The following is a 26,683-nucleotide window of genomic DNA, read 5'->3' as shown; positions in this document are numbered from 1 at the left end:
ATGAAATGACTGTAAGCAGAGAGGCTGGTTGTAGTGATGAACTATACAGTTTGTTTTAGCATCTTTCAGCTTCGGTTCAATATCACCGCTCTCATCAGTGTTTTCAATGGAAGAGCTCACTGTGCACTACCTGCTCAACACCAAACACACACTTTAACACAAGATGGTGATCATGGTTGAACATTAGGAGCTAAAGAGAAAGACCTCAGGAGTTGGTGGAGACTAAAACTGAGCTCAAAGGAGTGACTTTTAACTTTTTAAGGTTTTTATGTCAGTTTTGTTTCCAGTGTTTCTGCTGCCCTCCAGTGGCCAAAACATAATTTAAAGAAAGAAGGGTGTAGTTTCAAGTGTTTAAAAGCAAGAAGAAAGTAAAGAAATGTCTGAAAACTAGAACCTGAATGATGCTGAAAAGTTACAGTATAATAACTACATACCATGAGTAATCAAAAATTGAATATTCTACTAAAAGCAGATATTTTATAACCATTTAGAAAAGTTTAAATGAAAGTGAGTCAGTGCACACAGAATGACACAGATCAACATTTAAACCCACAGTTTTTATTTTGATTCTAAAAACTATATTGACATGATTGACAACATAACCCGGCTCAGAAGGTCAATTTCTAATTTTAAAAAAATGAAACAAAATAAATAAAAAAAGGATTATGTCATGTTGTTCTGGTTAACGTAGCTGTTTGTTGTAGAGCGTTACCATGGAGAGATGAGTAAACTAGAGTGAAAAGACGAGCTGGGTCTAAACTGAACGTGGACTGAAGTCACAACACGGCGGGACGCAGCGAGTCTTCTCACAGCAGGGTTCTGACTGCTGCTGACACTCCTGCATCTGATCAGTTACTGATGAGCTCCAGCTAGTAGTCTAGTATTAGGAGCATGATTACCAGCAATACCACAGATACTTGAGTTTGATATAGTTGATATTTGAACAGCAGCTACCATTAGGATTGTTAATCGCTCATACTTCTATCAGATACAGCTCCTGTTGTTAAAGTGGTAGCATTAAATATTCAGTGAGATGAGAGCATTTACAAAGTAGTTTCCTGCTGACAACATGAGTCCTAAAATTGAGCTTGAATTAAAACAAACAGCTACAACTTGTATAAATTATTAAAAGAACAGTTGTGAGCGACTTTAAAGTCTTTTTTGATGTTTAAAGAATATTAATCAGCAACTACTTTTAAACCACTTGATTTTTCAAGCAATACTGGTTCCAGCATCTTAAACATGAATATTTGCTGGTTTCCTCATCATATATGATAGTAAGTTAAATAAATGAAGGACTCTTGGTCTGTGACGTATCCCACATAGCTGTTATAGTAGAAACGCTGTGTAATTTTACCTGTTGGAACAGCCCGTACATGTGTATAAGTTATGGGAACATTATATTAGCTTTTAGATCTTTAGCCCGCGCTAAAAACAAAACCTGCCGTTTGTCTGATCGGTGTAATACCTGTGCATGTGGAGCGTTTGGCCGCCTCGAGGAACTGACGTAGGCAGCAACAATACTGGAGACAGGTATGGATGTATACAGGTGGTCAGCTCCAGACGCATACAGACAAGAACATTAATGACATCATCTTGAAATTTGGGACACTATTATGCCTAATTCTTACCTTTCGGACATTTTAAAGACCTAATGATTGGTCAAGAGGATACTGAGCCGATGAAGTGATAATAAATAATGTTAAGTTGCTGCAGTGATGTAGAAGTGTACTTCGGGGGGTGTTGGTACACTTTGACATCATGAATCAATCAAATGCTGCATATCAACCTGGTTTTAAGTAGTTATAAGTTCTTTAAGGATGTGAACGCACCATTATCCCTAAAATGTCTTTAATCTTTTAGTTTTGGCATCTTTGAGTAACATCTTGATCTATTTTCAACTGCACTGTATTTTAATTGATCCATTATATTTTTGTCAGGCATGTGTGGAAACTAAAGCCCTGTGTCTCGCCACTGACTATTTAACGACCACCAGAAGGAGTCAGTGAAGCTATCGGCAGGTCAAGTCAGCAGAACCCAGCATCAAGTTAAGACTCGACGTATCCCGTTTATTTCCACAGTAATCTACATCCACAACATCGCAGCACTGTGGGTGAGCAACACAGTAAAATCCAACCAGCCTTTTAAAAAAAACAAAATAAAAGCCCAGAGGCTTCCTCTTTCACAAACACACCATTTCCACTCTTGCATACGGTTGGTGTTGAGTAAGGACAACCGTATTAACCAAAAAAAAAAAAAAAGACATTGAGGGTTTACTTGTACATTTTCCAAAAAAAAAAAAGCATTAGTCACATTAATACAGAAAATAAACAAAATGGCACATTGAATTCCTAATTTAAAAATAAAGTGGTGCTTGAGGAACTTTCTTTACTGAGGAGACAAGTTAAATAAATTACTACCATAAACGTTACATACAAATCTGGAGTAGTATATACAAAGGAGTTATTAGACACAAAAAAAAAAAATCTACAATTTCAAATTTTTTATCTTCAACAAAGACAGCAGTATAACCATATTTTACAGAGTAGGGTGTGTGTTAAACGTGTGTGGGTCAGAGTGGTTTTGTGTGGGGGGGAGGGTGAGGGGGGGGCAAACCTTAAAAAAAATTTTTTTTTAAATTGACTTGATGTTTGAAACCTTCCAGTTGAACGTACTGAATCTCTATAACTATAACAGTCTCGTCTATGTACAACAGGCGCTAACGCTTAAACACTGGTGTCAACACAGGTCTGAAAACAGGTGCGGTGAGTCTCAACACATCCCTCACAATAAGTGTGGTAATGTAATGATTATGAGTGTTAACCTGATCGGCGCTCGCAGACGTTTTTGAGTGACTTTCCCCTGTCCCGACATCATTAAAGGGTTAATTCCACTACTTTTCAATCTTCCATAGACCTGTTTTCATAACTGTATCCATTCAGACTGACTTTACACTCGCCACATTTGATCGTAGAGGTTCAAGAAACTTGGAAGAAGCAAAATAATATAAGAAACCGGTTTAAATGCAGTCTAACTGCGAAAGAGTGGTGAGCAAAACCAATACTATTAGCTCTCCATACAGTAACCAAAACTACAAGTAGAATCGTGCTTTGTATGCTTCCATTTGATAGAACTGTTTAATACTGCAGATGAATAGGTAGTTTGAAATAGGTAGCGTTCAAAATAACTTAATGTGAAATGTAACTTTTAAAGAGGCTTGTGTTGCTAGAAGTTATTTTTGCTGAGTCATGTTTCCTCACACCTCCACAAAAAGGTGGCGATGGCAAAGTCAGCAACACCCACAGGACACATTTATGACATCAAGACCCCCCAAGAGTGAAAAAAATACACACATTTATCCTGTCCATCTCTCTCAAACAAACTGTAGTCTCTCCCATTAATACCCCCTCAGTTCATTAGTCTCCTAACTTCCGGATCTCCTTCTATAGATTTGTTTTTTGTAAGACATCACAACAAAATATATCCCTCCTTTTTCCTTCAGCATCCCTTCAAAAAAAAAAAAAAAAACTGAATGTGAATAGTGGTTGTGTTGGTTGAGAAGAGGCAGGTGAGGAGCAGAGTTTAGCTTAGTGAGGGGCAAGTTTTTTTTATCTGCTTTGTAAACACTCGATGCACGCTGACTGTAATCTCCGACTGGCGCTCTGTTTGATCTCTGCGACTGATTCGTGTCTTTCACAGTAATATATATATATGTGTATATATATATATATATATAAATCCTCAACGCCTGCCGCTCTCTGATGATGTTGATCTCCTTCTCGTGCTAGTTTGAGATTTGTTTTATGTGTGTGGAAAAATTTTAAAAAAAGGAAATCCTTCATGAACCGTTTAGGAGCACCCCCCCTGTTCTCTCTCCCCCCCCCCCCTCTTTTGTTGCACGTGCTGCAATGCGCTCCACTTCCCCTAAAACTTCCTCTAAATATACTGCAAACGGGGCTACATCAGGCAGTGAGAGGCAAGAAAGAGCCGAGACCTCTTGAGACCAGAAGGATGAGCGCTCGCTGCTGGGTTGCTTTGGTCCTTCAACCCGCCAAAATAAAAGTTGTTTGTTTTTGTTTTATTTAAAGATCCGTTTCCAGTCTTATAACGAGTCCTCCGGCTAAAGACTGCAGCTCGTCCGTCATTCCTCCCCCGGAGTGTTTTGAACATGGCGAGCAGGGTTAAGCAGAGAAGGGAGGGGTTGTGGTTTTTTTGCACAGGTGGAGGGTCTGGAATAGATCTTCATGCTGTGTCTTGAGCTGCAGGACCGCTCACAAATGCAACGACATGCATTGTATTTTATTTTGAAAGTGGTCAGACTGTCGGGGAGGTGGGAGGCTGCAGCTACATGATGAGACAACAGCGAGTGGTTCTTCAGGGACATCTGTTTGTTTGTTTGTTGTTGTTTTTTTGTCTTTTTCTTACTTTTTTTTATAACAAAAACACTGAAACGTTGTGACACATGAAGTATTAGTTCAACACTAGCGCACAGAACAGAGCTTTAAGTGGTGAAAGGCCCCTTTCCCCCCCTCCCCCACCCTCCTCTCTCCCTGTTCCGCTTGGGGATTGGCTGACAGAGATGCCCGTCACTGCTCATCCGTTCCTTGGTTGCATCGCTCCTTTTAATTATTTTTTGTAAAGAGTCCCGCATCTTTTTTTTAGGCGTCTGACAGGCAGCTCTGAACACTGTCCATCCACAGCTGTGCGTTCGCACTGTCCTGTGCACAGAAGTTGTACACTCGTTTGGTCGTCTTGAGCTGAAAGATTAAAGGAGAGAAGAGGAGAGGAGTTAGACATGAATGACTTTCACCAACAATCATTTGACCAAACCGATTGTGAAGCTAATTTTCACCTCGCTGTATTGAAGCCTTTCAGAATAAAATGCAACTTTAGCTAAATTTGAGGCACTAAGACCAAACTGTGTTTTCACAAGTTTAAAAAGAAGTGTTGAGGTATCTTTGTTGTCTTTACACATTTGAGTCAAACTGATGCTGACACTCCCTCCACAAACTGGGCTGGTCTGAGGCTTCACTGTGGGAACGTAACACAATGCATGCTGGTACATGTAGTTAATTACAGTAGTGACAGAACCTGAAGCCTACAATGACTCATTCATCAAATGTCAGAAAAATAAAACGTGAAGCATTTTGATAATCCAGTAAATGTGGAAGTCGTGTAGAAAGTCAAACTATCAAACATTCACTGTTGTCAGGATTGAATGATTTCCTCAGTTTTATATCAATACAAATATGTAGTTTTAAATAGACTAAACCAATAAATCAAAAACTAGCTAAATAATTATGTTCACATTATTTTGTACACAGGCTACAAGCAGCCTTCAAGGTAAACACAGTCCCGCCAGTGTCTTTGCTGTAAGCAAGAACCACATATAAGAGATTTCATGCAGCTGTAATATCTTCCACTCACTAAAAGAACGAGTGTTAACAAACCGTTGGCTGCAGCTGGCAGATACACCGAGTCTTAATGAAATCCAGTATCAACATTAATACAGCTGCTTTCACTTGATAACAGATCTCTACAAATATATTACACCGTTAAACGGATCCAACTGAGGCTTAGTTCACATTTATCTGGTGTAACTTAGAGTCTGGCAGTGAGTGCTAGAACCATGTTGTAAAAAAGCGTGTAAAAAATTCCCCCACGTGGGAACAGCGGGAGGTTTTCCTATTCTTCCTGTTCTGCTGATGTGGCGTGAACGTGACCAGAGAGACTCACATCAAAGAAGGCTTTCTCATCAATGTTTTTGGGAGCTCCCATGGCAGACGCTCCTGGAATGACGGACTCCACTTCGGCCAGCTCGATCATGCCTTTACAGTCCTTGTCCTGCCTGGTCTCGTAGTATCTCAGCTGAGGAGATGGAGGAGTTTTTGTTAGACGCAGAGACAAACACAAACACACTCACATCCTGAGAATATGTTTAAAAAGTACATTTTGCTTCATTAAATAATCATTCTATTGAATTTTCCGCTCACTTTAAAAATAACACAGCTTCATTTTCTGCATACGTTAATTCTCACCTGATGTTTGGTCTTGTCCAGCACGAACCACCGCGGTCTCCATGGTTTCAACAATGCCCCTTTCTTGTACAAGATGCCTTCAAAACTCCTGTGAGACAATAAATGGAAACAAAGTGATCAAACTGTTTAAATCTGAGGTCTGAGTCAACAAACTGCTCTCCTCTCTGAGGGGTCTTTACAGACCTGTTCTCGCTCTCGGTGCTCTGGAACTGGCTGTACAGCGTGCTGGTGCTCGGCCGGCCGCCGACGGGCGTGGAGGTGGCGCTGGCCTCGCAGTCCATAGCCAGGTTGATGGAGGAACCGACGCCGCTCTCCTGCAGGTAGACACCCTGAGAGCGCCGCTGGTGGCTCAGGTTGGATGACATGAGAAGGGAGCTGGAGAACGATGGCTGCAGGAGGGAAAGAAGAGACGAATCATCAGTGACAGTTTACCAAAAATGCCTGAGGAACAATCTCTACCATGGGGAATATTTTGTGGGAATACAAATTTAGAAATCTAAAATCTTTGGTAACATTTGAACAATGGTCAGTGATAGTTAAAATGTGAATAAAGTGCATCTGAATCACTCAATTTAACAGTATGAACCTCCAAATGTTGTACCTGCAATCTACTTTTTCACCACAAGATGGCAATGGAACACACTTTATTTCATGTTATTATCTCATGTGACTTCAGTGTCAGTCAATCATTACCAGTCTAAATGATTTGTTTCTTAGTGATGGAGACTTGTTGTGAACAGGTGGACGTGTTCATGGTCATCAGAGCCTCACAAAACAAACTATAATGCTTATAGTTGTCATAAATGTTACAATCTTGGTCCTGGTCTCACCTTGCTCTCCAGTTTGGTCTCAGTCCGCTGCGCCGTCTTCATCTTGTCCCACTTGTCCTTCCACTTCTCCGATGTCTGTCCCAGCTCGGCCTCCAGACTCTGCAGGTCCTGCATCAGCTTGGTGATGGCGTCGGGCACCACCTTGCTCAGGCTGTCGTAGCACGGCCACACGATGCGCCGCTGCGACTTTGGCCCGCTGGTGTCGGGTTTGTCGGACGTCTCCTCCGACACGCGGTCCGGCCGGCCCCTCAGCTCCCAGTCGTAGGACGGCCCCTCTGACAGCGTCTCCTCCATGTAGAAGTCCCACACCTTCAGGTTGGAGACGAAGGTGTACGGCCGCAGCACCTAAGACACACAAGAGCTTGCTTTAAAATCTTTTATCTCCATTAAATACAATGACTGCAGAGTATTACGTGTGTGTTGTGTGTGCTCACCTCATCGTCTTCAGGAGAGAACATGTAGTTGTAGAAAATGGGTGTTTTCTTGTTGAGTCTGTCGATGTAGTCCCACACGGACTTGCACACCTGAGGGCTTTTCCTCTCTCCTTTCTCCTCATACAGAATTCCTGCACACACACACACATACACACACACACAAACACACAGAGTCAAACAAACACTGTAACATCATCTGCAAATTAATACGTTCTTTGAGAAGATGTAAACTTGTAGAAATGTTCTCACCCAGCTCGATGCGTTCGTAGTCCGAGTCGAGCAGGAAGGTGCGGAAACGGTTGGACACGTAGTGGTAGGCCAAGAACTTCAGGTAGTACTGACTGAACTCAAACTCCATGGGGAACTGGAGGTGGATCTGAGGGTGGAGGGACAGAGCAGTGATGTCACTATAACACATTTATTTAGGTGTGTAAACCACTACAAGCTGAGGAGGGTGTTGACACTGCCCTGAGGTTTGTTAACAAGTGTCTCTGATTCAGAAATAGTCTGAACACAGAGAGGAAACATCTGTAATAAAAGCTCTAATACGTCACACAGCTGGGTCATGTGTCTGGGGGCTGCAGAGGCTAAATGAAACCACACATCCTGCATGTGATAAGGCCGGCACTATGCACGTCACTGATCAGCAAAACAGGAAGTCAGGTCAGACTTAAAGATACAGGCACAGAGACAATTATATAATATAGTAAGAGGAAAGAGATGAATCTGCTGTTATTAATGGTTTATTCTGACCTTAGTTGGTTCATAGATGCTAAAAAATGCATCTTAGCAAGCAAGGTTTTTATATTTATAGACGTTCTCATGTCCTCCCTGTCACTGTGTCCTTCTACTGACCTCCACTTCAGGATCAAACAAACAGAGCTGACCCACCTGGTGCACACAGTCGAGGAACTGCAGGAAAACGGGGGTGAAGCCGCTGCTCTGGCTGGCCAGCGTCTGCGCTCCACGGTGGCTGAATCTGTGTCCGAACGACAGCCACTCCTTCTCCACCAGCAGCCGGAACCCGTCGAAGGTTCGGTAGTAGGGGTCGGACAGCAGCTGAACCAAGGACACCACCTGCAGACACGGGGAACATCACGCACGTCATATAGCGGCAGGAGACGGAAGGACAGCTGCTGCACATTACACTTTAAATCCTCTTTTAACTGAGTTATGGTATAAATGTTGGACAAACCTGTGTGGTGACGTCCCAGCCGTCCTCCAGGCTCACCATGACTGACGAGCCTGTATCCAGCAGCTCCACCACCAGAGCCGACACCTGCAGCACCCTGTGTAGCTGCACACACACACACATACAGTTAGGATGAACACATATCTATAACATCTTAAAAAACAACAACACCTTCACATTTTGAACACTAACCAGGGTCATCCACTCAGACTCCTCCAGGCAGCGCAGGAAGCTCATGTTGGGGTCGGTGGTTGTGGTGCTCGGCACACAGGCCTTCATCAGCTTCTTGAAGCTGTTCTTTACCTGCCGTACGTCACACACCTCGATGGGGACCACCTCCCACTGCTGGAACGAGTCCTGCTTCCCTCCCTGAACACAGTCACAACCACATCACTTAAACACACTTTTACTACATTTGTTTAATCATCAGGTCCCATTTTATTTGTTCAGCCCTTAATCACAGTTAAGGGAGGTCATGTGAGACTGAGCGTGACGTTGATTGGTCACCTTGAGCTGAGCCTTGTCTCCGATGATGTAGAGGTAGGCCTTCTGCTGGCGGAAGAACAGCGCCTCGCTCGGCCCTCCGTTGGGCTGCGGAGACTCTTTCCCCGCCAGACGCGTCCCCACGTCTGGGTTGTAGGCACTTAGACGCCCGCTGCCCCGGATACTGCCCCATTTACCTGCCACACACACACAAACATAGTATCATCATTATCTTCTACTGGAATCATGAATCATCAAACTTTTCCTGGAAACCTTCTCTGTTATCAGTCATTGAAGGATCATTCCGGTTTATCATGACAGTTGTAAAGAGGTAAAATTCTTCTTTAATACGTGTGTGTGTGTGTGTGTGTGTGTGTGTGTGTGTGTGTGTGTGTGTGTGTGTGTGTGTGTGTGTATAGTGTCCACAGAAGCCGAAATAGCAGCCATGCTGGAAAACAAGGCACAGATGGAAGCTACCCACCGCTGTTTACTATGTGTAAGTCAATGACAGCTAGGTGATGATGCAACTCTGTAGACATTCCACAGACAGAAGAATCAAACAAGAAACAACAAACGAGAGCTGAGACATGCGCGCACCGCCACGCACACACACACACAAGCAGTAACAGTAACATCAGACCATTAGTCCGCAGAGACAGCAGCACACTACCAGGGACGACGCCAAACACACTGTTAAAGAGATTTGATTGGTTAGACAGGAGTGGAGGGAGGAAGGGGGGAAGGGGAGCAGGACGTGGCCTACTGTACCTCTATTAGGGGTCCTGGCCTTGCCAGACACTTTGGGCTGAGAGAGGGAGATGACTTTCGCCCTTTGACCCAGAGCTGAGGTCAAATGACAGAGATGGCTAGTTAAACCAACAATGCCACACAATGGAGGATGGTTTCACACACACACACACACACACACACACACACACACACACACTTTCTTACACACATGCTGATCCTAAACATCAGCTACAAGGGATGCATAAACTCATTCATCATCCTCTTGGTCCAGTCCCAGTTTCACTAACATATTAAAAACTTAAAAGAATTGACACGTTATTGTTTTGAGGTCTGCAGGGGGCACATAGACGCAGGCGTGTCTCACCTCCTCTGCTGAAGGTTCCAGGAACGTCTTCCTTGTTGCCCATCATCACCTGCTTCATCAGAGCTCCGATCTTTGGCTGCCTCAGCTTATCTGACGAGTCTGTGGGAACAAGCAAAAAAACTCAGGTTCCTCTAACAACATCACATACCAGTTTTTTCTATGTGTGTGTGTGTGTGTGTGTGTTAGTCTGCCAACCTGAGGTGCTCATATGTGTGGAGGTGAAGCCGCTCAGTGTGTTCCTGCCGCTGTTCTCGCTGTAGGAGGGCATGGAGCTGATGATGGCCTGCAGGTATTTCTCCTGCTCCAGACTGGTGGAGTCTGCCTGGGAGGGAACTGCACACAAACACATCATTTATGTTTCACTTAAATACATACACACATATTACAAGTGCTACTCCTCTGCTGTAGCTCTGAGATAACAATCTTGGTTACTAACATATGAGTAATGGTGAGGGAAGGCGGACACGCCTGAAAAAAAGAGCCTTTTTCATGCCAATATACAGCGTGTAGTTTTATTATACCTGAACTGGTGGCATTGGGGGATTTGAAGAAGCCCACCACCCCCTTGGCGTGGAGGCCTGCAGAGCGCAGCAGGACAGCCTTGGTTCTTGAATTCCTCCAGCAAACCACAGGGAAGCGGTTCTGCCGGTAGCAGCGGCAGATTCTCTGGAGGGTGGAGTCCGGGATGCTCTGTGGGACGATCAGCAGACCGGGGTAGCTGTCCAACACACACACACACAGTTTTAAACACTGCCCACATACTATCCACACTCTATCCCTCTATCTGTACGCGTGTGTCTCACCTCCTGCAGACCGTGTACATGCGGTTAACGGTAGAAATCCTGAAGGGCTCGTTCTTGGAGCGGGTCAGGCTGTTACTGAGCGTGCCCAGGCCCAGGCGCTGGTAATCGCGGCAACAGGCTCGCTCGACCACGTTGCTCATGGTCTGTCTGTCCGAGGAGCGTATGGTGGAGGAGAGGGTGAGGGAGCTCTGGTCAATCTCCTCTGAGACTGTGGAGACAGACAGGAAGAAACAATGAAGGTCGTCAACTGATACAGCTGTTTGTTTACTCTTTGTCAGGTAGTTTATTTATTATTTAAACAGATGTTTCCCAGTTTAACGGAGGTTGAGGCTGGCTGCTTGCTTTAAGATTACATTAAGTGAGGTTGTGAATAAAGAGCCACTCCACTAATTTTACACACTCAGTCAGTTCACTAGTCATGGAGGGTTCAACTCATTCTGTGATCAGACAACCCTGATGATGTCATCATTTTGAAAAGAAAGCCTGTGTTACCAGGGAGAAAAGGTCTAATAAATCATGCTATTTGTTGCATTATGGGAAATGTAGGATCAATGTTTTTGGGTCATGATGGTCCATTCATTTTTAAATGGTCTCAACAACCTTATGGAAGTTTAATACTGTGTTCATTTTTCAACGATTTTATATATGTTTATAATTTCATATATATTTTTTCATTTTCATTTTAGCTTGAATCAAACACCAAAATCCATTCCTGTGTGTCTATGTGAGGAGTGCCTTGTCAGTGTTTATGTAAGTTGGTTTTTTGTCATAAAACTAGAAAATAAAGAAAATTCTATCCATTTAAAAAAATATATATATATATCTTACTTCAGAAATACATTACCCAAAATGCACCACTGCAATAGTTTCCTTGTCTGTTAACTTTGTAATGCTGTAATATTGATCATTTGTTGGTGTGACTTGCTGTTTTTACACCTACCAATATTAAACCAGTGATTTAAACCCCCACTTGTTAACTGACACTAAAAGTCAGCATCTAAATGAATAAGAGACTCCACTGGGTTTATCAATGAAACCACTGACCATGTTTCAAACTGAATGGACACTAAACTAAAAAGTCTTATTTCCTTCTCAGTACCTGAGATTTCGTCCTCGTCCAGCTCAGACTGGAAGCTGCTGCGGTTCTCCCAGGTAGGAGGAGAATACTTCTTCTTGGTCACGTACTGCCGGCCGATGGTCTTCTTGGCGCTCTTCACCAGGTTTTTGGAAAGTGTCCTGAAAGAAACGAGAAAGAAGGATGTTAAACTTTTATTTAAAGACATCACTGAACATCCTATTCAAAGAGTTTGGACATCCACTTCCAGTTGGAGCTTCTTAGTTCTTAAAGCAGCAACAATGAGCTGATTTGACTCAATGTTCAACAGCCATGAATTCACTGGTGTGCTGCTGGGTCAGCGTGCCACTGGGCCAGAGTCAGAATTAATAGCTGTCACACACACACACACACACACACACACACACACACACACACACACACACACACACACACACACACACACACACACACACACACACACACACACACACACACACACACACACACACACACACACACACACACACAGCAGAGATGGAAACTACAGGGACGATAAAAGGGTTGCCACATTCTCCAATGATGAATTATTCAAAGATTTCTCTCTCTCTCTCTTTCTCTTTCTCTCTCTCTCTCACATGCTCCTTTCATTTCCAGAAAAGAAAGAGGGGAGAAGTGTGTGAGTGTGTTTGGTGTGTGTGGGGTCATGGGGTTTGGGACGGGACAGAGTTGGTTGCTAAGACTTTAAATGAAGACAAATGAAAAAGGAAACAGGAAACAAATGTAGAGCGATCTTAAACATGATAAGGAAGAAGACAATACAACACATTCATGAACTATTGCTTTAAAAGGCTTTAAGACGATGTTCAAGAGAGACAAAATGAGCTTTGCAGGTTGCAGCCAGAGCTCAGAGGGCCAGAGGGAATTAAGAGCTGCACTCCACTCACTGCAGTCAATGCAGACCTGAGAGCATGTTTGAAACACACAGCATACAATACTTAAAAGTTGAGGACACTCCTGCTACTCATCTGTTACTTGGGGTTAATATGAAGCTGGCTAGCTTAGCTTAGCATAAAGACTGGAAACAGAGGGAAACTGTTAGCCTGGTTCTGTCTGGAGGTAAAAGTGTAAAAATGACATGTTGTGGTTTTCCAGCAGTTGTGTGTTGGATTATTTACTGGCTGCTGGAGTCTCTGGTGGTTGCTTGGCAACCTCAATGTGACAACAAGAGTCCAACAAGTTACTGAAGCAAAATGATTCCTTTAAGGCAGTAAAACGGCTGATAGTCAGTTAGTGTTAGTAGGTCTGTATGATGACTACATTTATTGGAGGATATATTGCTTAAGAAATAATGGCGATAAACAATATTATCATCAATTTAAGACCATTGTATGTCACAGTTGCAGTTACCATAGTAACACCAGTTCAAATATTATACTTACGTATTTGGGAGGTGCCAGGACCCCTAGCTTCACCTCATTCACTTAAAACCTACACTACCTGCAGCCCCCCCCGCATATGTTCACTAGTGGGAGTGTAGACTTTTGAAGTTTGGGTTTCTAGAAATGTTTGGAACCATTTTTATTTGTTGGGGAGTTAAATAGTTCATATACATAGAAGTACTTTTCTGACCTCCACATTAGTATTGTTCATGTAGTACGTTTTATGTGTTGTTTTGCTCTTCCTTGTCAGTAGGTGGTAGTATTTAGCAGGGATATCTCTGGGGAGGAGACAGTCTATTACAGGTGTTGTTCCAACTCATAGAGAAAACTATTGTTAAAAAGGAAACCACATTCACTCACTGCTGTTTACAACCTTTTCCAGGATAGTGTTGATGCCAAGCGTTTCAAAACCAACATGAAACAACTTTGATATATTCCCTACAGTAGTATAATGATGTCTTGCTCAATGATATTACGACTGAGGGGTATATCGCCTGTTTAATGTACACTAAGGTGTCATCTATGTACTGGATTTATCCTTAAAACTGGATATGATTTGCCTATAAATAGATAAACCACAAACAATAAGTGAAGCTGTTTATTCTGACATCATGTTGGATAAAATGTGGGTGACTCTCTTATGTAAACAAACACCCATGTGAAGACAATGGACGATATCGAGGTCATGTCTATAATTATATTGTACGATAAGTTGAAAATCATGATGACACACCTGGGTTGTGGCGCGCACACACACACAAACAAACAAAGCATTTAACGACACACACTGGATGTAAACAGGAACTTTCTTTGTTTACAGGAAAGCACCAAGAGGTACCTTTAAATTGGCCTCGCTGGTCTGTCGTTTTTTTCTGTTTTCCTGTTCATCCAGCTGAATCACAGCTGATCTTTGATCCAGCACACACTCAGAGATCACCCTATATGACTAAATCTCTGTGTGTCCTGCCCACAATAATGCAAACTAAAGCCTACATCAATCTAAGGACCCTCATTGTCCCTTACATCATTTTATCCTGGTTGGTCTATTTCATTTTATCACTCTTTTAAAAGGCATGTCATTTCTGATATCTGCTTTAAGAGCTTCACACAGACTGGTAGTGAATGTAGCAGCCAGGTTAGGTAACACACTGGGCCTTCAGCTCCTGTTCAGAGACCTCTTGTTGAAATATGGGGGGAACATTCTTGAGCTGGAGGTGTAAATAAATGACTTTGGTAAGTAGGTCAAACATAAATTCAGCTGATGTTACAGATGTTACACCTATTACACCCATTACTGAGATGGTAACAGACGGCCTGTACTCGACCCACAGGATGTGAAGGGAAGGTGGAGGGGGAGGTGGGGGGGGGGGTCAAAGATCAGGAGTGATTAACAGCCTGTCTGTGACTGTGCTCGTTTTGGTGATGGATGCTTTCCTCGGGAGGAGAAAGTAGACCACCGTTTTGTTTCCTTACTTGAGAGACTGGTTCTTGTCCTTGGTCTTGTGCTCCACCACCAGCTTGCCGCACTGACCCACGGTGAAGGCAAACGTGCCCTGGACGTGCTGAGGGTAACGCAGCTTGTGCATGTGCTTCCTGAAGACCTCGGCCAGGTCCGACGCCACCTCCTCGTCGAACGCGATCTTCATCAGCTACAGAGGGAAAACGGACGAAGTCATGAGATATGAGGCGGAGCTGCAGAGCGGAACGCAGGAGTTTGGGAATGTTATAGTACCTGGAAGGTGCAGGATCGTAGCTGCAGCCCCTCCTGGACAAACTGGTCCATGGGTAAAGTGACGGAGATCCTCTTCTCCTTGGTCAGAGAGGCGATGGGGAAGGAACGAGTCACCACCTGCTCGCCCACTGCAGGAACACACAGATAAAAAGCCACTTATAGAGGTCCCCAAACACCTGACCACACCTCTTTTAAAACTGTGATGGACAAGCTGATCGTGTGTGTGTGTGTATGTGTGTGTGTGGTCTCTCACCCAGCGGGTCGGTGGGCGTGCCCTTGAATATGAGCCGGTAGTTGGTGAGGAAGATGGCTCCCTCGGCAGGAAGCAGAGGCGGACCTCCCATCAGCCCCGTGGCCTCCTCGCGCCCGTCTGAGATCAGGTGGACCCGCATGGCGTCCATCACCAGCTCCTCTCCCAGCAACAGGGTCGGCCTCAACAGCTTGGGCTGGACGAAGAGAAGCAGAAAGAAAGAGAGAGAGAGAGAGAAGGGAAGATGAATGACGCAGCCGTGGAAAGAATGTGAATTAAATTGATATGGAGAATTGTAAATGTCACAACTGTCTGTAACAGATTTAGATTTTAAGATTCCAGACTGGTTCTATTTATTTTAATCTTCTGCATAACAAAAAAAATAATAATAAAAAAGTTGCTGCTACAGATTCAGGTTTTTCCTACAACAATGTGAGTCTTAAAAATAGAGAAAAATATAAAGATGTCAAGTCAGGAGAATTCTCCATAATCATTTTAAACTTTAATAGATTGTTTTAAACCCATAAAAACTTCACAAAGACATAGATGATTTCTGTCAAGCTGCAAATATGTAAAAATACAAAATTTTGCTAAAAAGTTTAACCCAATCTCTATTGCTGATCTTGAGATGAATAATATTTAACAAAACTCCAACATTTTCTTCATTATATATTATATAACACTCTCTAATACATCTGTAATTAAAATGAGCTACAGTAAATGATGTTGTTACACCTGAATGAAATGCAAACATGCTGCAATAATTAAACGTGACAGCTTTTACTGCCATAAATGGACAACCAGCAAACACTCCACTCATCACAATCTCATGCTGTTACCACCATGCTGAATATCTGAGAAGTTCAGACTGATGTTAAAAATCACAACACGCACGTCAGTGGAGCTGGACTGGTGGGATCTTGGCAGAGATGATGTAGAATATAAATACACAGAAAGAAACATATAATAATAATATTCATCCGTGTGTGTTTACGCGATGTGACGTTGGTTTCAAATTCCTTCACAGAAATACAAGATGTTTTAAAACGTCCCTGAGGATCCAAAAGCTTGATTACAGGACTCCTTTTTCTAACTTGAGCTTTTTTTAGTAAATATGAGCAGTGTGAAATATGAAGCTGGATTTGTCCTCGGGACTCTTACATCACTTCCTTCCCCCCCTCAGTGTGGCCTGAAGAGCTTCCTAAGGAACTCTGCCGCTGATAGGAAATGAATTACAAGTGTGGTGACTTGTTTCATAATGTGTTGCGCAACACCTGAAGCCACACATGTCTGCATTCCAGCTGCAGTCACACAGAGACACACACAGTCTCCTCCCCAATAGCTATAAATCATATACATGTTACTGATGCTCAGCCCACAAGCTCATTGACATTAACTACACTGATCTTTAAACACAGTGGATGAGCGTGTGTGTGATTAAAGAAAAATGTAGATAAACCTGCTCACAGGTAATAAGAATACTATTGGGGGGGGTGGAGCAGCTTCATGCAGTCTTTAGCGAAATGACACAACATGTCTCATCAAGCTCAGTTTGGCCACCATCCCTCTCCGACACACTGCACCCTTCACACTGAAGGCACTCGCTGCGGCTCCGCGTGCCTCCCAAACGGAGAGAGCGGTCACCCGGCATGCAGTTGCTCTCGAGGCGTGCTTGTGAGTCACACCGTTCTAAAGTCTCTGGCGGGACAGAGACGTACCTGCCGTGACATTGTGAGCCTGAGCTGTGGGGATTGGTGGAGAGGGGAGTGGGCATGGCTGGCGGGGGTTCTGCAAGGCCTTTCTCCAGCGGAACGTAAAAAAAGGAATTGGTTACCTTTTGGATCGGTGGCAGTCGCTTACTCTCCCTGTGGACTGCGTCTAACGTCTCGATGTGCATCTGAACGATATCTGAGGGAGAAGGCACGTTTTGGAGTTTAAAAGCGGCTGATTATTACGTGGAGTTTGGTGTGAAAGGCTCAGAGGGAGACGAGCGAGTATCTACCTGGTATCATGGTGTGGAGAGCCTTCAGGTGCTCGTTGGTCACGCCGCTCTCGTTGCACACTTTGTCTACGAAGCGGTTGATGAAGCGCACCACGGAGTTGGCCACGTCTGAGCTCTCGGCGTCCTCGAAGCCGCTCTCTGTGTCGTAGCTCTCCGCCATGCTGCCAGCGATACTGCGGAACAGAGAGAAAAGGTTTGAATTGTAATGTTAAAAGCTCTACATGCCTCAAACTGAGACAATTTTACACTTTTGCACACATGACGACCTCCTTCCCTTGTATCTCTGCGTATCCTCTGACAGATGTTCCTACCTGTTGGTGACGTAGCTGTTGCTGACGCTCTCCACGTCTCCCAGGCCCGTGCTCCTGAGAAGCCGGTTCTTGCTGGTGTCCAGCGGCAGCAGCAGGTAGCTCATCCTGTTGGCGTAGTGGATGGCCTGGCTGAACACCGTGCTCTCCTCCTTCTGCACGCGCTCCGTCTGCATTTCCTTGCTGAGCGTCGGCCACATGCGGTTCTGCTCCGACGCCAGCTCCAGGGCGCCGATCTCCGAGCCGTCCTGCTGCTGCTCCTGAGGACCGAGCGGGTTAGGATTAATGATCTCCGGACAAAAAGGTGACAGCGGCAGTTTATCATTCGTTTCTGTGCGAGAGCTCACCGAGTTGTTCTGCTGGTCTTCTGTCTCCAGGTACAGAGCCTTGATGTGGTTCTGGACGTCGCTGTAGAACATGGCCTCCCAGAACTGCATGGTGGTCCAGACCGTGTGCTCCTGTACGCAGCTGTAGGCAAACTGAGTGATGCCTGCTCCCAATTTCTGTCAGAAGAACACAGACGTGCTTTTATTAGAGATCACAGCAACTTTAAATATAGAAAGATTCAGAGCAGCTTCTGAGGAGCTCGGTGTCAGACCACATGAGATGAGTTGATTTTTAGTCATGGTTGTGAACTTACTCTGCAGAAGGCTGTGACTAATGGGAGGAGGGCGGCAGCAATCCCATGTTCATCAATATGTGAGCAGTCCTGAACACAAACAGAGTGATGAGTCAGCTTACAAAACAACAAATACAACAGAACAACATCCAAAATACCTGCAAGTCTTTAAACAGGTATCTGTAATTACATATAATATGAGATCTTAATGACTTCTTTAGTTCATCAGTCCAGAAGTACAGTCTGAAATTATGGAAACTATAATTATTTATATAGTCATTTGTGTGATGCAATTCAACAGCATCTTCTTCTAAACACCCCTATCTGATAAATGCACACTTCTTCCAATGTTAACATCACTCAGTTTGTAACGCAGTCTGAAGACATTCTACAGCTGTCCTCACAGGCTGGTTGGTGTTACTCAAGAAGAGGAAACTGATCTGATGAGTTCCCCCTTTAACACTTTTATCTTAGCTGTAGCAGTGTTAGCCGGCTGACCTGTAAGGTGCAGTTCATCATGCGGACGATGTAGTCAAACTGCTGGTCGTCCAGCACCGCCCGGTTCTGTAAGACGTGCTGATTGAGCTCCTGCGTCAAGCAAACTCGAGCCGCCCGACCTTTCAGCGCCCGCAGCACGGCCGGCATCAGCTGCACACGGGAGACAAATAACTCAGTGATTGACGGCACAAAAATCTGAACAAATAACGACACATTTTCAGGGTAATCATGGGTGTCGTTCTTACCTTCTTGGCCTCCAGCATCTTGTTCTCAAAGATGTATGTGATGCAGTTCCGGACCACCTCCAGCCTTCGGGCGCTGTTGGCCATCACGTTGCCGTTCCTGTCCACAAAGTCTCCTGTGGAGATGAGAAGAGGCTCATTTATCACCGTGGCACTGAGCTCAACCCCATTACACACACGCTGCGAAGCTGATGTGAGTGAAAAAGTTCTCACAGGAAGTTTGGTGCACAAGATGCTGAACTTGTGACGTGATAAGTTTGTACCAACTGTGAAACCCAAAAAACCGCTGAATGACACCTTCTGTAAAGTGTTTGCCACCTTCTGTCTACCCATCGTTTTGCTGTGCCTTTTCTCTTCTTATTCTTAGTCCAATCTTTTTAAAGGTTGCTGACGTAAGCAGGTTATTAGGAGTCTTTGCTCACCCAGTGGGGGCCCGGACGGGACCATGTCCTTGACCTCCGCCTTGACCACGGGCGGTGCGGTCTTGAGCTTGGCGGCTGCATGGTCGATGAAGAGCTGCACCGCCACCTCGTCCAGAGCGGGGAAGGGCGGCCGAATCTGCGCTGAGTTCTGGCTGCTCTCTGACGGCCGCTGGACTTTGTGCATGGACACAGACGGGTAAGGGTTCTCCTGCAGGGAGGGGAGGGGGAGAAAAAGAATTGAAGATGATAGAAAATGATAAAACAGGAAGAGGAAACAGCTAAGATGTTCTTTGAGAAATTGCATTTGAGATCGTACGTTTTTGAAGAGCAACTCAGCCAGCTCTTTGACGTGGTTCATGACTTTGTGCGGACAGGTCTCCTCTTGTCGTATCCGCTCCACCTGATTGGCTACCAGCTGTGGAAACATGACAAAGACATACGCTTATCTCAAATTTCAGCATCTTTCTTTCATATCTGAGTCATGTATGTTTGATTACCACCAGTTGATGGTTTAAATAATACTAAAGTTCATGAATTAATAAAACGTTTAAAATGTAAAAATTGAAATAATAATTTATGGGTCTATAATTTCAAAATAATTTCCTAGAAGCTTCCTGGAAAGGACCGGTCTAATTTGGTGCTCAAATGAGAAATACTGTAAAGGAAGTGTTAAATTTATACATTTAAAATTCATTCGTATGTAAATGAACAAAAACAGATTATAAACTCAAAACAACAAATTGAGTCCTACATAAAACATCATTCTCAGTCCTGATTCTCTTTAACACAAAATACTAAACATGTACCTTTCAAGAAACTATTAAGAAATGAGCTGAATGCACCTTATTCCATTCACAAATCTAGAAATGAAATTAAAAGCATTTTTAATAACAAATCAAAACATTTTCCTTCCCCTGTTCTTGGTGAATGAATCATCATCTTTCGTTTTTAAATGTAAGTGAAGAGGTAATTCATCACCACAGTCTCTCTAAAAATAGTCTAGTGCTCATGTTGCTGCCAGACTCACGTCATCGAACAGATCCGTGGCTCTGTACGGAGGACCTCTCTCTGACACGAAGCCTGCGAACGCCATGCCGTCCAGAACCCTCACCAGGAAGTCATCCTCTGTCAGCGCTCTGTGGCCCAGGAAGGCAGCCTGCAGACACACACACACACACACACACATCAACACTGACTTCTTCTGCTCTGCTTCACTCACACACACACATCAACACTGTCGGCCTCTTTGAACATTCTTTAACCCTTTACATACTGTTCATAATCTGACTCATAATTAGTCTCTACACCAAATCACATTCATAAACTCACCATCAGTCATTAATAAATGTTTGATTAAAGACATTCACAGTTACTATTTTATAGTGCAGGAGAACATTGTATAGAATATGATGAATACAATAACATTTAATGCTGATTTTTGAATTTTGACAGGTCAAATTTGTATATGTGCATATATAAAAATGTGTGTATGCTGCACAACATTTTTAAAGAATGATGCATTTTATTTCCATGTTTGTATACTGTGGGTCACATTAGGAAAAGTCCGGCTAAAAGAAATGTGTGTAGGGTGTTTTTCAGCTCCCACATGTCCAGTCCAGTAAGTTGACTTTAAACAGCTGGCACACAAAACTGGGAGACAGGGTATCACTTCATATTGCAACATGTTCCTCTGATACTGAATGACACTCATTTTAATGACTTACAGATCTGAATAAACAAGATTTCTTCAGATATCACCAGACATTAGTTTGTAAAAAAACATTCAAACCACTGGAGAGGAGGGGATGAACTTCATAGAGATATTTATCAATGTGTACAAAAATAACAAGCTAATAAACAGTTAACTAAAAGACAATGGAATATTCTTTAAGTCACTGTCACTCTACAAGCGTGTACCTTATGGAAGCGGATCACTGGTTCAGGGTGAATGCGGATGATGTGTAAACACCAACGGTAGCCCTGGAAGAGCCGAGCAAACAGCCACAAGAAGACTCCCCGGATCTCCTTATCCTGAAACACACATACAGAAGAGTGAAGCTACAGCCAACACACACACCAAAACTACTAGGATTAATGAATGGAATAAGGAACTGAAATGAACTGAGTCAGGAAAACTTCCAAGAATCCCTGCAGCTGCTGTTTTCTTTTGGGTGTCGAAAGATTCTGGTAAAAATGTTTGACCTTTCGCATCATTTTCATACCAGCAGGAATAAAATACAATGTCTGTTTTGCAATCGGCGGTGATGGAAACTCGCGTGCAGTCGCTGAGTTTGTTTATCTAAGATGTTAACTGTTGAAGATAATGCCGTGTTGACTTTTCTGTACACAGAGAGAAACAGAAAACACTCATTTGGATCATTGGTGACGGTAACGTTATGAAAACCCTGGTAGCCGAGGGGTTAAGGTGCCAATCACGAACCGCCAAACGTTCCCAGCTGACATCTGGCTCAGGACGTTTACTGCATGCGATTCCTCATCTCACTCTCCTCTCAACTTTCTGCTTTTACTGTCCACCGGAAACATTGAACACATCCCTATTATTAAAACAGCTTCTCTCTCTCTTACCTGGATCTTGAGTTTGGAGGGTTGCGTGGACAGCGGGGGGAAGGCATGATCAGCGATTTCCAGCTCTGGATCCAAAACCTTAAAAAAAAAAAAAAAAAACAACAAACAAAAACCCAGCATCAGTCACAGTTAACTACCTCTCATCTTTACCTCGCTCTGCTGCATCAGTGGAATCCTGGGAAAGTGGGTCAACGATAAAGCACAAGTTCTTCTTTATGTTTGGGGGTTGTTTACACCGGCATGTCTGCTGTTTACTGTGGCACTCTTTTCTTTACATATATACATCTAATCATACGTCAGAGTTTGATATAATAGGGTGAGCTTCATTTTCAGTGTGTGATCAGCCAGGTTTATATTCAAATGTGGGGCAAATTTTAACTGCATTTCCAGATGACCAGTAAAAGAGAAATGACGGTTTGTTTCCATCCGCTACTGTTCGGTGAATATTTTGGCGATGATGGAAAATCATGTGGAAAACATAATGGACATATGATATATCTGTTTGTTTCGTGCACTCCTCATTGCTCCACACAGATCGGATCTTATCTCTTCGGCGGTGCTTGAGAATTTTGTGTTCATCATGATTTGACTGCACCCATAAAATAATCCTCTCCTGTGTAGTCTGTGCTGTTTGGTATCATCACAGTCGTATATTAAACATGATCTTTTACTTTATTTGATTATTGTATGTTTGGTGAGTTTAGAGAACAGTTTTTTTCTTCTTCTGGTTTCTGTGAGTTTGTGGAGATGTAATGTCACTGAGGTCGAGGTCAGGATGTTGTTTATTTAGGAGAGGCCGGAGGCTGGCGTTCGCCGCTCTGTCTCAACTCAGTAATGCAAAGTGTGTGTTTGGGCTCCTTCGAGGAGCCCGAATTTTGGAGAAGGACATGTTCTTCCCACGGGACTCTGGCTGTATTTGGAGTATTTTAAATGTAAGAAACGCATTGTTATGTTCGCTTCAGTAAAACCAAAGACCTCAAATAAGAAAGCAACAATAAGTCAGTTTGTTTATGCTGAATTTTGTCACACAGTGTTCCATCTCAGGCGAGCATAATACATTTAGCAATATTTTGACTTTTTCCCCCCCAAATTTCCATCATTTCCACTTTAGTTAGAGGATAAATACGAGAATGAAATGTACTAATCTGTCTGTTTCTCGTTAAAAAATCGCGTGATTTCTTCCAATAAGTGAAATTCAACTGACTATGTCTCGCTCTGAAGAAAACAACATATTTCAAGAGTAAGTCAAAGTGTAAAAAATATGTTTTATACTGAGCAGACGCAGCAGCGGCGCCAAGAGATGAACATCCAATGAGCTGCCTGTAAGGAGAGCAGAACAGCTAAGCCTTGATTCACGGTTGCTGCCTGATAATCTACAGCGTCATCGTTCCTACAGGCTTCACCCCGACCTGCTCCTGCCTCTTTCCTGGGAACGTTTTCAGACAATTTAGGAAATTAAAGCCCTGCTGTAGAAGCCGGCAGATCAGTTTTTCCAGCTTTGCAATTATCTCTTCCTGTGTCTCATTTCAGTGAAGGAGGTTAGTCTCGGCCATGTGAGCCGTTAGTCGTACTAAGCAGGTTGAACCCTGAGCGCTTGGGAGCTACGATCACCCACTTTATAAAAAATGTGTGTTGGTTAAAGCTGTTGTTGGCTGAGGAAACAGACCTATAACCCAGTGAACCGCTCGCTCTCTGGCTACTTTCCAGCTTGTCCCTCTCTCTCTCTCTCTCTCTCTCTCTCTCTCTCTCTCTCTCTCTCTCTACCAAAACAGAGCACAAGAGTCTCCAGGTTAGAAGCCGTTAACCAGAAGCAGCCCTAAACTAATAAACACTGAGGAATGATTCCTTTATTTCACAATAAAAGCATTCTAATGTTTTTATAAGACGGTCAGATGTATTTTGAGCAGTGACATTAAGTAGGTGCTGTGGTCAGTGGGTTAGGGTTCAGTGCTTGAGGACTGTCAGACACACTTATAGGAGCAGAAGCTGCTGTCACGATTTAACACATTAACACTTTTTCCTTCCTTTTTTCTTTAAATACTGCTGTAAACACTCGTTTTTGAGGTCATTTAGATTAGAATGAAATATGCCTCAATGTCTTCTTTTATAGGCCTGTGTATCAATACTTAACACCTTTAAAGTACCTTTAAATAACCTAATAAGAGGTAGTATTGACATTTCTCCAATCCAATGATATCTGCATTTGATCCTTTTTGTACCCAGATCTAGAAAAAATGACTATTTGTATGGTTTCACTTGTAGCCAATCACAGCATGCGTTATTTGATTTAATGTGATGTGTGATTGGCCCACTACTGCAGCAGCTACAGCCTATATAGCCTGTGGTGATTCAAAACGTCATCTTAGACGTGGCTCAGCATTCAAAACTCACAATAAAATATACAGCATAAATAGCTCAGGGTAGAACATAATACGTGGAATGAGTGCATATAAAGTGGCATAATGGGTATGGAGGAGTTCATTGTTTCATTTGATGTTTAAATTCCATAGCAGTGGGAGTGAAGGAGTTCCAGTATGTGTTTTGTTTTGCCAAAGGAGACTTTATAATGACAGCCTGATGGTAGAAACTGATAATACTTCAGTTATTTAATAAATATTCCAATAATTTCAACACTTTCAAAATGTATTCATGTAAAGCTCGTTTGAATGGGGAGGAGTGAAGGTGTTTTACATGATTAGTGTGTTAAAAAAAAGGTGTGTTTTTCTTCCCCACGCTATCTGATGAAACATTTGATATATTTAGCAGTATTGAATCTTCCATGGTCACAAAAGATGACTCAGTGTGGATGGAGAGCAAAAGCTGGGAAGATGAGAACTTTCTTTTCAAACCTTGTCAAAGTGTGACTTTAATACCACAATGATTTGCATGAGAAAGTCATTTTCTATGCAGATGACACAGTGACTGCAGAGAGAGACGGTATCTCTAGCTTCTATTCTGAAGTAAACGGAACAATTCATTTCTTGCATTTACAATAATCCAAAATACAGGCAGAGTCCGTGGGAAGAACCTCCTCCAAAATGTTGGGCTCTCCGCAGCATCCAAACACACACTTTGCATGTCTGAGTTGAGACACAGCGGATGCCAACTCCAAGCCTCTCCCAAAATAAACACATACTGACCTCCGTCCTCACTGACTTTTACAACTGTAGAAACTCCAACCCTGCACAACCAGCAGAGGGGAAACTGTCCTTTGGCTGGAGTCTATCACGGGTAACTCATTAGTCTTCTTTATTAAGATACAATCATCAGATTAAATGAATAATGTAATATGGTATAAACACAGCAGATTAAACAGGGGTGGTGACTTTTATGGGTTAAGCGTGCAGCCGCTACCATAAACATGGTCTGTATCTTTCTACTAATAAAAAAATGAACAAACAAGCAGATTAAATACCTGTATCACTGTAAACAAAACACAAAAGTTATCTCTGCATCACACTGTCCACAAACAGTCCAGCTGTACACTAGATTATATCCTAGTCTTGTTGTGCTTTACACGTGACTGCAATCATAACAATTTCTCCGTATCTCAATCCAGTAATCTGATGGTAATTTCCAGCTCCAGCGCCAGATAGTACTAGCTGAGACGACTGATAAAAAATAAAACTATAAAACATAACGAGTACACGGAGCAAACGGCGCCGCCAGAGGGAAGCAGGAGATAAATGAGAGCCGTACGGTCGTATAGACGGGAGAATAAGGAAGCTGAGAAATCATTTGTTTACACACCTAAAAGAGATTAAAAAGCATTTCTCAGAACAGGCTGGTACTGTTATACTAGAAAGGGGCTGAAGCTGTGGGATGTGGAGAAGGGCTTGATATGAGCTGGTGTTGTTTGAAGAATTTGAAGCACTTGATAGGATGCACTTTACTGTGAGTGTGAAGGCGATATGGTTGTTAATGAGCCAAAAATAAACCTTAAATACAAACATAAAAAGACTCAAATGAAACTAAAACTGTTTGATCCACTTGCAGTGCAAGGTAGTACAAACATACGCCCTGTCACAAACTGATGAATAAAGCACACTGGTTTCTTACATTATAATCAGATGAAAAACTTTTTTAAAAATGTGTTTAAATCTAAGCATGAAAAGTGGAATTTTGTCCAGGAAACATGCAAAAAGTTCCCAGCTAGTAACAGAAGTACGAGCTGAAGTCTGTTCTCACTATGAGCAGCGTTTCCGTCTTCGGTTTAAGCTTTTTTATTGAAATTACAACCTTTATTTTAACAGCATTCCACGACTGTATTTTTAAAATGTGACAGACACTAAAAGGCTACTCCTGGACACATTTCTCTGTAAAAGCAGCTCCTTAACATCTATATTACAATGTTATACAAGGTTTACAACTGAGTAAGTTAGTGTTTTGGTCTATAAAATGTCAGAAAACTGAAAAATGTGAATCCCTGGTTCCCAAAAGCCTAAGATGCCTCCTGAAATGTGCACAACCCAAATATATTCAGCTTACTTTCATAGCAGACTGAAGAAACCAGGAAATCTATATATATATATATATATCTTATATGTATAATATATCTGAAACCTAAGAACTTTTTAACTACTCAAAAACTGAGTTATCAAAATAATTGGTGAAAAACATCTACCACATACAAA

General features: G+C 42.9%; 1 protein-coding gene across 9 annotated transcripts in view; it reads right to left on the bottom strand.

The window, feature by feature from the left end:
• Positions 1 to 2,048: 2,048 nt before the first annotated feature.
• The window catches only part of sbf1 (SET binding factor 1), a 61,430-nt gene continuing 36,795 nt past the window's right edge, over positions 2,049 to 26,683 (bottom strand). For 5 of the 9 annotated variants that reach the window (XM_062443317.1, XM_062443320.1, XM_062443323.1 and 2 more), the window contains 31 exons: positions 22,050 to 22,127; positions 21,381 to 21,494; positions 20,491 to 20,619; positions 19,780 to 19,878; positions 19,464 to 19,671; positions 19,045 to 19,157; positions 18,800 to 18,949; positions 18,323 to 18,391; positions 17,686 to 18,185; positions 17,375 to 17,547; positions 17,207 to 17,280; positions 15,376 to 15,568; positions 15,123 to 15,250; positions 14,864 to 15,039; positions 11,994 to 12,130; positions 10,895 to 11,102; positions 10,613 to 10,809; positions 10,287 to 10,424; positions 10,092 to 10,190; positions 9,746 to 9,820; positions 9,002 to 9,174; positions 8,687 to 8,863; positions 8,498 to 8,599; positions 8,194 to 8,379; positions 7,552 to 7,678; positions 7,303 to 7,433; positions 6,869 to 7,213; positions 6,222 to 6,427; positions 6,039 to 6,126; positions 5,737 to 5,868; positions 2,049 to 4,757 (listed from right to left, as the gene is read on the bottom strand). In XM_062443317.1, the coding sequence (XP_062299301.1) occupies positions 4,659 to 4,757; positions 5,737 to 5,868; positions 6,039 to 6,126; positions 6,222 to 6,427; positions 6,869 to 7,213; positions 7,303 to 7,433; positions 7,552 to 7,678; positions 8,194 to 8,379; positions 8,498 to 8,599; positions 8,687 to 8,863; positions 9,002 to 9,174; positions 9,746 to 9,820; positions 10,092 to 10,190; positions 10,287 to 10,424; positions 10,613 to 10,809; positions 10,895 to 11,102; positions 11,994 to 12,130; positions 14,864 to 15,039; positions 15,123 to 15,250; positions 15,376 to 15,568; positions 17,207 to 17,280; positions 17,375 to 17,547; positions 17,686 to 18,185; positions 18,323 to 18,391; positions 18,800 to 18,949; positions 19,045 to 19,157; positions 19,464 to 19,671; positions 19,780 to 19,878; positions 20,491 to 20,619; positions 21,381 to 21,494; positions 22,050 to 22,127 (4,824 nt within the window). In that variant the 3' untranslated portion in view covers positions 2,049 to 4,658. The remainder of the gene's footprint in view (positions 4,758 to 5,736; positions 5,869 to 6,038; positions 6,127 to 6,221; positions 6,428 to 6,868; positions 7,214 to 7,302; positions 7,434 to 7,551; positions 7,679 to 8,193; positions 8,380 to 8,497; positions 8,600 to 8,686; positions 8,864 to 9,001; positions 9,175 to 9,745; positions 9,821 to 10,091; positions 10,191 to 10,286; positions 10,425 to 10,612; positions 10,810 to 10,894; positions 11,103 to 11,993; positions 12,131 to 14,863; positions 15,040 to 15,122; positions 15,251 to 15,375; positions 15,569 to 17,206; positions 17,281 to 17,374; positions 17,548 to 17,685; positions 18,186 to 18,322; positions 18,392 to 18,799; positions 18,950 to 19,044; positions 19,158 to 19,463; positions 19,672 to 19,779; positions 19,879 to 20,490; positions 20,620 to 21,380; positions 21,495 to 22,049; positions 22,128 to 26,683) is intronic. The other 4 variants (XM_062443321.1, XM_062443326.1, XM_062443322.1 and 1 more) reach the window with 3 other exon arrangements.

Source organism: Scomber scombrus, chromosome 22 (assembly GCF_963691925.1).
Source record: "Scomber scombrus chromosome 22, fScoSco1.1, whole genome shotgun sequence".
In the NCBI taxonomy this organism is placed as follows: domain Eukaryota; kingdom Metazoa; phylum Chordata; class Actinopteri; order Scombriformes; family Scombridae; genus Scomber; species Scomber scombrus.
The sequence above is the reverse complement of the archived record's forward strand: the minus strand, read 5'-3'. Positions and strand labels throughout refer to the sequence as shown.